This window comes from Pyrus communis, chromosome 16, assembly GCF_963583255.1.
Source record: "Pyrus communis chromosome 16, drPyrComm1.1, whole genome shotgun sequence".
NCBI classification, from domain to species: domain Eukaryota; kingdom Viridiplantae; phylum Streptophyta; class Magnoliopsida; order Rosales; family Rosaceae; genus Pyrus; species Pyrus communis.
The window spans coordinates 11,993,678-12,005,685 of record NC_084818.1 but is presented as its reverse complement, the minus strand read 5'-3'; the positions used below and the strand labels follow the sequence as shown (position 1 = coordinate 12,005,685).

At 35.7% G+C, this 12,008-nt stretch overlaps 1 protein-coding gene across 1 annotated transcript; it reads right to left on the bottom strand.

Moving 5' to 3' along the window:
• Positions 1 to 4,305: 4,305 nt before the first annotated feature.
• LOC137719409 (acyl-CoA hydrolase 2-like) lies at positions 4,306 to 10,612 on the bottom strand. The gene is made up of 17 exons (XM_068458449.1): positions 10,472 to 10,612; positions 10,287 to 10,379; positions 10,045 to 10,112; positions 9,880 to 9,961; positions 9,361 to 9,407; positions 8,985 to 9,110; positions 8,201 to 8,278; positions 7,511 to 7,598; positions 7,242 to 7,354; positions 6,850 to 6,912; positions 6,721 to 6,776; positions 5,787 to 5,891; positions 5,510 to 5,566; positions 5,109 to 5,210; positions 4,962 to 5,010; positions 4,815 to 4,883; positions 4,306 to 4,715 (listed from the first exon to the last, which is right to left on the bottom strand). The coding sequence occupies exons 1-17, from the start codon at positions 10,485 to 10,487 to the stop codon at positions 4,641 to 4,643; spliced, it is 1,287 nt and encodes a 428-aa protein (XP_068314550.1). The 5' UTR covers positions 10,488 to 10,612; the 3' UTR covers positions 4,306 to 4,640.
• Between the last annotated feature and the right edge of the window lie 1,396 nt (positions 10,613 to 12,008).

Here is a 12,008-nt window from a genome sequence, read left to right as displayed (position 1 = left end):
CGTTTTCATAAGAGTAAATTTATAAAATTTGGTTTAATGACAAAAATCTCTAGACCGGCCCTACTGATTTGTGATGATGAGACTGCAGCATGTTATAAATGGTCCTACCTAGTTAAGTCACATTGGGGGACCATTCTCATTCTAAGGGTGACGCCGCCTGGTTTTGCATTGGGGATTCACTACCTACTTGGTTTCATTATTCTCATAAGTGGTTCTGCCTAGTTAATCAATCCGCATTGGGGAACGACACTATTTGAGGCATGTCCATGGTTCCACCTAATTAATCTACATTGGGGGACCATGCGCACCCTTAGGGTGACTCCGCCTAGTTAATCTGCATTGCGGGTAATTGCCTACTTAGTTTACTTCCATAAGTGGTCCTACCTAGTTAATCTGCATTTGGGGAACACATTATTGGATGTTATATGGTCCTGCCTAGTTAATCCGCATTAGGGGACCATACTCATTCAAGGGGATGACTCCGCGTGGTTAATCTGCATTGGGGGTCAATGCCTACTTGATCACATTGGATCTATTAGGTGATTTTGCCTAGTTAATTTGCAAGGAAGAACACACTATTAGATGGATGCCTATGGTTCTGCCTAGTTAATCCGCATTTTGGGGGGGGGGGGGGGGGGGGGTGGGCGGGCATAAGCATTCTAGAGTTGAGTTCCGTTGAGTGGTCAGGAACACTATCTTCGTTGAACCTTATATTCTTGTGCATAAACGTTGCTCAAGGTTACTCTTGTGGTTGTAACTTAAGGTTATAATATTGGATTCTGGATATATGGATTGCATGTAGAGAAATATGGCAACCTTATGAAGGTTGGTTTTATTAAACTTAGCGATGTGATATTTGATCTTTGATTGATTAACATAGTTAGATGTTAATATTGCGCATCTTTGATTCATTGAATCTATTATTTGATGTAATTGTGGAATTGTTAGTGGAAAACAATGTGATATATGTGAAAGATAAAATGACAATTTGGGCGGCTATATGGTTTTGTGAAATAGACTAGAACCTAGTTAATTACTCGTCTAGTTCCAGGAATTGAATCATTTTGAAACTATATTTATTTATTTTTTTGTTAGAAAGTGCCTTGTGGAATGTCAGAATTTATCGATGTGTGAACTATGAATTACTTGATCCCGTTCTAGGGTACGTAGGTAGTCCAATAAAGAGATTAGATGCAGCCATGTAATAAAGGATAAGTTATTGTGTTGTTGAGCCATTTATTGGTATTTTTGGTCATGTCTCAGAGACGAGACATAAACGATGAACATGTATGTGTGACGTCACGTGTCGATTCGAAACGTATCTCGAGATCAGGGCATAATAAAACTAACTAGAAAATTCACGTTAACTTATTGATACTAAGGTGCCAAATGTACCCTTAAATAACGAAGAATCGTACGATCAAATTATTAGTTTTTCTTTCATTAAGGGAAAACCAAAAGTCCTCGAAAGGAGGGTCTCAAGTGACGGCATAATTTTTTTTTTTTTGGGGGGGGGGGGGGGGGGGGGGGGGGGGGGTGGGGTGTTGGTGTGGTGGGTACGACGAAGAAGCTGATGTCTTTTAACACGGTGAAGATCTTCTACGAGTGGACAGCGAGCAGCGAGTGAGAACGATGAGAGAAATACCAAAATAGTATGACTTGGAGGAATTAGGGCGGAGGTTCGGAGCTAAACTTCATTTATCAAAGAATGAAAAAGTGGAGTTACCATCAAGATGAAGGAAGTGGAGGAGGCACTGGTTGGATTTCACGATATCGTGATTGCAAAGGTGCTAACATTCAAAGTGGTAAATATGGATGCTTTCATATTCCAAGAAATCGAGACATGGTCCAAGAAATCAAGCAGAGCATGGGGAAGCGAGCAGGATCTAAAAAGAAACTGCTTCTACCTAGAAGCAGGAAACACCGAGGAGGGAGTAGAGTTTGAAGGACTTTGCAACCTGACCTAACTACACACCAGAAACCATTGGTGGAGACCCTAGCAGAAAGAATACGAATGCAAAAAGAACAAGAAGAGATAGAAAGAAAGGCAAGGGAGCAGTCCTACGACGCAGGGTTGATCGATCCGGACGGAGTAGTGGCGCCGGGGATTGAGAATGTTAATCTTAAATGTCTAGATGAGAAGACGGAAGCAAGGAAATGAATAAAAAGGTCACGTGAAAACTGCTGGAATTGACTTAAACATCGCCCTAGAGGAATCGAAAGCAAACAATCAGGTATGTGAGCAACATTTAGAAGGAGACGGAATAGCAAACATGCTCACATAGGATTCTAACCCATTTAATCTTGGGCCTGTCATTGAAGCTATCTCTCTAAAAAAAAAAGGAACCAAAAAGAGAGGGAGCAGGCCATGGAACCAGAGAGTTAGGAACTGTATGACACAAACAGAAACGTTAACTCGGAAGTTTCACTTTCTTCAATGAGGCGAATGAGACCAGCCTTGAGGGGTCTCCACGGTCGCTATGAGACTACTAGTATGGAATTATGCAGGTATTTGGGGTGACCTAACATTTGACAATCTACTGGAGTAAAATAGGCTCCACACCTTCGACATAGTGATGCTACTAGAGACCAAGAATCTTAGTCATCGTTATGCTTTTCTTAAAATGAAGTTGGGTAGGGACTTTATGTATGTTGTGGAGCTAAAAGGGATAGGGGAGGTCTTTGTATGTTTTGGAATGATGATAACCAAGTTTTGCTGGTTAAGTATGCAGAGTTTCTAATAGAGGTATGCATCCAAGACGATCAGAGCAACTGCTCGTGGAGATTATTTGCCGTTTATGCAAGCACGGAGAAAGAAAAAAAAAAAAAAAAGGAAGGAGCAGTGGAATATGTTGAGTCAACGCATGGAGGGAACAGAGATCGGTGTTTGTTGATAGTTGACTTCAACGATATTTTGGAAAGTGGTGAATATGAAGGGGGAAAATTTTAAAACTGACTAGTGTGAGAGACTTCCGAGACTTAGTAGCAAGGAATGGATTTTAAGATTTACCAAGTTCTAAAACTGACTAGTAAACTGAGATTAACCATTTTTTTTTTTTAGTTAAAATCGAACCTATTTCAAGTTTTCTCATGAAAAGGGATTATCGTAGCATTGCAATCTTTTTTTTTTTTTCTGCTCAAGACATCGTAAATTAAATGATAATAACATTATAAATTTTTCTTCATGACATAACATACTACCACTTTATTAAATTGAGATGCTATGTGGCAATAAATTTATTGTATGTAAGTTGCTCGGGTACTATCAGACACAATTAGGAATTATCTCCATAATCAATGGAGATACTGTGCATCAACTTTAGCCAAGTTAATTAGTGTCTTCTTTTGCTCAAAAAAAAATTAGTGTCTTCTCTTTGTATAGCTATCAAGCATAAATCATCTCTCCCAATTATATAGATCAATTTGGCATACATTATTATTCCATCGTTCGGAAAACAAATAAAAAATAAAAAAACAAAAGAAAAATGTAGTGTAATTTTCACCAAAAAATAAAAGGAACATCGTGCAGAGGGTTTTGACCAAAACGGCACCAGTTAAAATGTAAACAAAAACGCAGAGTAATCAAACATTTAGATCGCAACAAGAACAAGAACATCACAGAATATAAAGATGATGTTTCATTACGACTTTAGGCTATTATTCTCTGCACGACGGCAAGGGAAGACGGCTACATCTCTTGAAATGTGTTATCAACTTATTACACAATTTAGTGCAGAAATCTGGAACCGAAGTCAAAACTGGTTCACAACTTAGATGTGGCAGCCGGAGTTGGTCTAATTCGCCTATTTAGGGACTCTTGAGTCGATGATGCAATAAGCTGCCATCAAAACATACATTAACTTTAGTTCATCACACAATGCTTAGACAGATGCAAACCAAAAGCAACGAGAGACGAACAGTACGTAAAAGTCATCAGCTCTGACCGGACGGTGAAACCACATCCCGGGAGAATATTTGTAAAAAAAAAAAATGTTTCATAAAAACAATTTGATCATTCTCAACTCAACGACCAAGTGTTTAAAGAAAAAAGAAAGGGACTTACGCTTGGTCCAAACTAACTCCTCTTCTGCGGTCGGGATGCGGACTTACACCCAAAAATATCAAATCTGAAGCACATGCTACAACACATCTGGACCGCGATCAACTCAATGCATGAGTTAAATCTCTTAAATGATGTTAAGGACCTCGATCAAAATATTTAAACAAACAAGGTTTTAGTCTAACTGTTTGGTTGATTAGGGATCGAAACCAAAATAACCCTTTAAATAAATAAGAGTATGGATATCTCGAGTCAAAATAACCCACCAACTTGGGTTCCATTTCTCCGTCTACCGAAATTCACCTTTCAAACACAAATAATTTCACGTCAACTCAATATGAGTTCAAAATGTGCTATTGACTTATTACACTGCTACATCTCAATACAATTGAAATGTGTTATTAACTTATTACACAATTTAGTGTAACGTTTTGACAATTAATGCTATATAGTTCCATTATTCTATATAGTTGTAAAACCCAGTGCACAAATCTGGAACCAAACTCAAACTGGTTCACCGGATATGATCGCCGAACCCTGCTTTTAGATGTGCTACAGTATTCTGCACGCACCAACCAGTTCACAACTTAGATGTGACAGCCGGAGTTGGTCTGATTGGCCTGTTTAGGGACTCTTGGGTCAATGATACAATAAGCTGCCATCAAAACACACTTTAACTTTAGTTCATCGCACGATGTTTACATAGATGCAAACCAACAGCAAAGAGAGACGGGCAGTACGTAAAAGTCTATACCTCTCCCTCTCTGTTAAACATTTGGCCTGAAACAAATCCACGTGTGTCGTAGGCAATCGGACTCACTATCTGTTGAAAAAACATATGCGTTAGCATTTTAAGTTTTCAACAAAACTACACATGAGAATGAGGCATATTGACACATACCACATACAGTAACCAGTCATCAGCTCTAACCTGACGGTGAAACCATATCCTGGGAGAATATTTGAAAAAACAAAATGTATGTTTAATAAATTTTTTATCATTCTCAACTCAATGACCAAGTGTTTTAAAGAAAAAAAAATGACTTACGCATGGTCCAAACTAACTTGACTCAACTTAACTCCAATTCTGCGGTGGGGATTCAGACTTACACCAGCAAATATCAAATCTGAAGCATATGCTACAACACATCTGGAAATCAATCATACAAAAGTAAGCAATGTATATATACAAGAATAAAGAAAAATAGATGTAGTGCAATACGTTTAACAATAAAATATCTAAAGAATCAATCATACAGGAAACAATCACCATCTCTGCAAAACAATGTTCACTAAAATAAATATCCTCTCGTAACCCACGATGAGAGTTCCATGAAATTTTACTCTGATTTAATTTCACTGTCAATGCAATTACTAAGTGTGATAGATCTCACAAGCATAAATAACCACAAAACTGAACGTCAGCTTACAGATAAAATGGATGCATACCTATGCAAAGCCTGATCGTCAGAAAGTTTTCCTTTTGCTCTAAACCAGAACCTCAAACTGAAATGTCATTGAATTCTACTTAGATAAGAGTTCAGTACCAAAACTGATAAATCAATATTCACAACAACAATGAAGCCTTATCCCACTAAGTGGGATAAATCATTATTCAATAATAAAAATTTGAAATATCCTTGTTCACATGAAACGTGAAGCAAACTGAGAAAAGAAAAAGGAGAGAGAGAGCGAGAGATTATGAATCACAGCACAGCAAGCAAACCTCGGTGCAGATTTAGTCTGATTGGTTGAGCTGCTAGGCTCACAAAATCGTATCTCTATAGGCCAAGGCACAGATTTCTTTGCAGCTGCTTTGATTCGATAAGTCCTGATTCAAGCAGTCAAAAATATCATATATATAACTTTTTTCATCAGCTATCAATAAAATGAGATATTCTGAAAGAAAAAAAAAAGTTTCTATAGAAGTTATAAAAAAGATCTCTAACAAAAGTATAAACTCTACACTTTTATAAACCTAGATAGTTGTTTGCTAAGGTCTTTGATACAAAAAACCTAATAAAATAAAATAAACAGTTAACAACTTTTCGAAATTATTTATTAACAAAAGTTTTCATGATCCATAATCAGAATGATCTCCCGTTCAAAATCAATTCATCAGAACTAAACTAAATCCAGAGACACTATATTTTTAGCAAGCCAATAAGAAAACAACATCCACTCAAGAAACTTCAATCCAGTATCATTCAAGCCCAGTCGAACTGAGCGTCCATCCAACTTAGGGACCGGTGTGCATGGTTTCCACCCAAGCACAGAAGTTTTGTTTCATGGAGATTCTAGACTCCATGAACCATCCCCTCTAATTTGTGGAACAAATGAGAAGGGGCCTTTACTGTATCTGGCTGATATTCTTTTCTGAAGGCTACTCTAATTTATGGAACAAATGAGAAGGGGCCTTTACTTTATCCGGCTGGATATTTTTTTCTGAAGGCTACAGCCTTAAAATACATAGCTGTGTGACTATGTCCACTACACTAATAGTAAAGTTTGTATAGAAAATTAGAAATCCCAACTCAACTCCCCAACAATAAGAAAAGGGAAGAAAAATGAAAAAAACAAAACAAATGGGTAAATTACAAGCTGATTTTTTAACAGGCATGATGCATATAATAGAGGTCTACAAGCCATATATATCTTACCTTGGAAGACGTGGATCAAGAAGACGTTTTTCACGTAGTTCTTCCATAGACAGAAGCTGTTATGGATCAAGAGTTCAGTATTTGCAACCACCCTACAAAACTGTTAACAAATAAGAAAGAAATTTTTACTTTATCTGGAGCAGGCACAGATGGCATTGTTGCTTGCTGGTGGACAGACCCTTCTTCTTCTTTCTGGAAAACAAATACAACCAATCTTACCATCAATAGATAACATTGCAGCAGCAGCTGCCATTAGCATACGTTGAAGGAAAGGAAATAAATAATACTTCTTAGGGCAAAGACTTATTAGTTTATCTGTACAAATTTGAAAGGCATATCTAATCTCTGTTTACCATATTAAGACGTGGTTCATAAGCTTAATCTGATTAACAAATATTGATCAATATTGGACCTCTACCCACTTTGATATGCATTTTAGAGTGCAAAGGTATTAATGACAAGCAAAGATAATGAAGAGACTGTTATCGGATCATTTGTAAAGTGTCTAAATAAATGATTACTTTAAATGATGCCAGTAACGTGAATATGTTAATCCCCTTTTGTATTGCATCCACTCTTCGAGTAGCAAAGCTCTTCCCATCGCGTACTCTGTGGACTTGATATATAATTGGTGCTGCAAAGCAATTCTCGCACATAAGCAGAAATATATTGATAATATATATACTCATATTGCCTCTTATCTTAAGATTTTTATGTTTAGATATTAGGCTCATACATAAATTAAAAGGCTTTGTTGTTGTTGTTGTAGACTGATGCATAAATTACTTACTGTTACAATCCCCAACAAGCAGAAAATGTGCATGCAGACTATGGAGAAGTTTAAGACAATCAACAGTTTTTGTTGCCGCAGCCAATGCCTGCATTTTATAAGCTATATTAGAAACATGTACACTACTTTAAATGAATCCCAAGCCACGATCAAATTTTATTTCTGTGTCCGAATGACCTGAAACTCTACCTATCACAGAACAATCAAATTGAGTTGCAGATATAGTTAAGAAGCAGAAACGCATTACAGATAAAAACAAAAAGAAACTTCTCATTCTTTAACAGATAAAACAAACTTGATGTCCCACTGAACATAAACATTTGAGCAAATATAAAGCACCCTTGTAATAATTAAATAATCAAGTTGACATCTCAATAAACAATGGGTGTTTAATAAAATATTAATTTTCACACAAATATAAAACACTGCAAACGATTGTTACAAAGATACAGGCAATCAAGGTCAGACAAGTGTGGAGACAATCTTTGTGCACTTAACAAGGATGGTATGTCCTTTTTTGTCCTTTAATTTTCAGGCAGAATTAGGAAGCTTGTTGTATCAAGCATACAAGTTCTAGTTCCACAGTCCACCACAATATTTCATTTCTTTCACTACATCGACTGTCCATTCATTGAGAAACATTCAGTAGAAAAATATTTGACAGAAAGAGAAAAAGATACTTAATCATGCCTGTCCAACTAACTGTCCTCCAAAAACCTGTCCGAATCTTGGCGCATCCGGCAAAGTAATCCCTCGAAATATGTTTACCTTCAGGGGAAAAAAAAATTAGAATCTTATCAACCAAAACAATTCTTTGAATATGCCCATATTACAAGTATTACTCAAAAAATTTCAAAATGCAGTGTAATATGGAATTACATAATCTCTATACAAAAAATGCCAATCATCAGTAATAAGAAGAAAATAAAACCATTATATGTTTCTATGCAGAAAGAATAAAAACCAAGAATCACTTTACATCTGGCATATTGAGAGCACAAATAAATGTGGACAAGGCACAATTTAAAATTACACAGATGAAGTTTTTACTATATTTAATGTGTATCCAACTGAATATTTTTGAGAGATCAAAGTTTTCACTTTGACTTGTGAAAATCTATGAGATCCCACGATTTCAGAAAGTAGATACTCTTTAATAATCATACACATCTGCACATTAGAACCTTAGCATCTGATTCAATTTTTTGGTCAACAAATTTGATGCTTATACATGCAAAATTATTATAAAAATAAAAAATAAAAAATAAAAAATAAAAAATAATCAACAATCACTAGAGTCAGATAGCACACAACAACTGGCACTATAAGCACACATCATAACTACATACCTTAGAATGCAATGCTAGCAAACAAAACACAAAAGAGTCACTACATCAAATTTCTTAAACATCATTATAACTCGAAAAACAAAGGATAGAAAAACTATTCTCTTAAAGATTTGGTAGAAAAATACTTCAATTGGATCCAAATGCAGTATATTCTCAACAAGAGAGCATGTCTCTTGAGCTTCATCAGCATTCCAGATTGATTTTGGCTGCAGCAGAGTACAATTCTCATGGGGTAGCACAAAGCAAGTCAGCTGCCAAAAGTAAGAACACGTCAGAAACCACTGTTAGCATACATAAGACAGCGTTTTAAAGGAAAATCTTGTGACCTTGAGCACCAGATGGATGTAGTTGTCACACAGAAACAATATAAGAGGATTGCGAAGTTCCCCCTAATGTGTACTGCCTAATCTACCATTAAAGCCCAGGCTTGCAGCCCATAATCTCTAAGCAGCCAAAGAAGAAAAATGAAAAGCTAAGATATTATATGTACATTTTAACTACCTTAGATAAAGCAATCACATCGGCCTGATGTTCAATTGATGCAAAACCTGCAAAATTAACTTCACATTATACTTCCTTGATAATGGACGGTGAAACAATTCCAGCTACATTATTACCAATCATGGGCCAATGCCTCACACATCTGTCACCCAAAAATCTTAAGTACAAAGATTCATCATTTATACCCTAAACCAAACAACGACTTTATCTAAAGAAATCGAGGACAACTACCCGTGTCTGGTTTCATGTCAACACCTCAACTTATATTGCATCCAATTAAACTACTGCAACAACATACTGAACATGGAAATTCATATACCATTTAACAATATCAAATCAAGCAATCTCTAAAGATCAGAAACGGATCCTAGAAAGCAGAAACCCTATCTCATATCATATGTATACAAACGATTAAAAAATTCTCAGTGAATCATCACAAAATGGTATAGAAAAGTAACCCAACTTCTTAATTTTAAAACAGGATAGATAAAAAATGGGTTCTGAATTCTCAGTTCTCACCATAACCAAAATAATCATATCGTTTCAATTTGAACTCGGGTTGATTTCCTTCATAGGCATTAACAGAACCAGTAACTTCAGCCTGTGTAAGCAACCTACTGAATCAGACTGCAGCTCACCAACCTCCAATTCAACTAACCAATAAGCAATGACAATCAAACTAACCTCTCCTTCCCATATGAAGTAAACCCCGTCGCCTGCTTCGCCTTCACGAACAACATACTCTCCACTCTCTACACACATACAAGAAAAAAATAATAATAAAAAAACCCTCAAAATCCTCACCACCATCACAAAAAGTATACATACACAGTTTTATATATGTATCTGCACATAAAGTATAAAAATTTACTGATAGAATCGAGCTTAAATTATGCCGAAAAAGCAATTAGATTATAGAAATTGACCGTAGCGTTTGACAACGACGAGCTGGGCGATTTTCTTGAGAGAGGAGCTGGGAAGCCTCTGAAGCAGAGGAACGCAGCCCAGGAACTCAATTACTGCAAAATGCACACACAGAGAGAAGCATGCTCAGCGATTGAGTAGACATAATCGAAATTAGGGTTTCGAATTAAGGTTTTTCGCGACGAACCTGATTCCGAGTCCATGGTGTGGAATCGACAAAGTTGAAGTGGTTTGGTGAACGTTTCATCCGGAAAAATGGACAGACACGGAAAGTGATCTGGTGCATCGCGGCGTGGGGTAAGAGTTTGACTCGATGTGTTGTGGTCATACGTTGCGGAACGGGAAGAACGTGTTTATTATTTTTCTTTTGGTAAAATGGGGAACAAGTTCACCCAATATTCAATTGAGAATTTCAGAGATTTTAATTTATAAATTCATGAATTTTTATGGAGTTTAACTGATTTGTAGAGATTTCATGTAAAATTTTGATTCAATTCCTTTGAAATCTCATGGCTAAAGGTGAAATTTGTGGATACTTAAAATACACTACAAAATCTCTCCAATTCTCTCTAATTCCTCAACTTTTCCAAATCCATTAAATTCTAATTCTAATTGAATACACCTGAAATGTTATAAACTTCTTTAAAATTCTAATTGAATACACCTGAATTTGTAAGAATTTTAATAAATTATCTTAAAATCTTGATTGAATACACATTGAATTTCAGAGAATCACTTAAAATCTTGATTGAATACCCCTAGATTTATTAAAAGAATTAAAATCCCTCAAAATTCCAATTAAATACACCCCCCCTAAGTCTCTTAGATTATATCCAACTCTTGGGTTAAGAGGTAAAATTTTTAGCTCAAAAAATTTAGAATCTAACCCAGAAATAGTTTTTCTGCTCCGATTTTTATGGGTTAAATTTTTAGTACCAGATTATTAAAGATTGAATTCAGGCTATATATATATATATATATATTATGTAGACGATCCTAAATTAATTTTATAAACATCTTATCTTAAAAATATTTAAATTTTCATAAATATTGAAAAATCACTAAACCAACACATGAAACTCATGAAATACTATGAAAGAATATGAAACACATGATAAAAATGTATAAACACAAAACACATGAAACATCTATAACACACATGAAACACATAAAAAACATAAGATAGAAATGTATAACACACCAAACACATGAAACACATGCCAAATCTTGCATCTTCCCTTTTCTCTTTGCTTCCTTTTACTTATCTCTTCATTGAGCCTTGCAAAAGAAGAAGTTGGGGCCACCAAATCTACACATTCATTACCATCATCGTATTTGCGGCTTCACTACCAAATGATTTTCTCCATTGTTGGTCCGCATTGGTTCCCCACTTTGAACAATCCTTGAGGACGTCCCAAGCATGATGCAATTTAAAAACTTGATTTTTGGGCGTAGTTCTTGTCTTATAAATAATTATTACTTTGTCACCCTATGCAAGGAACATATAAATACAATTAGTTGCAAAATAAGATTATGTACATGACAAATAAAATAGGGTGGTTTAGATTTTGACCCTTACAATTCATTAGTTTTAGATAAAAACTCATCTATCTTTAAAGATTTAGTTTAAGCCCAAATTTAAAATTTGCAAACATATAGGAACATTATTGACCTATTAATACAATTTATTTACACTCATGCCACTCATACTTTATGGTCCATTT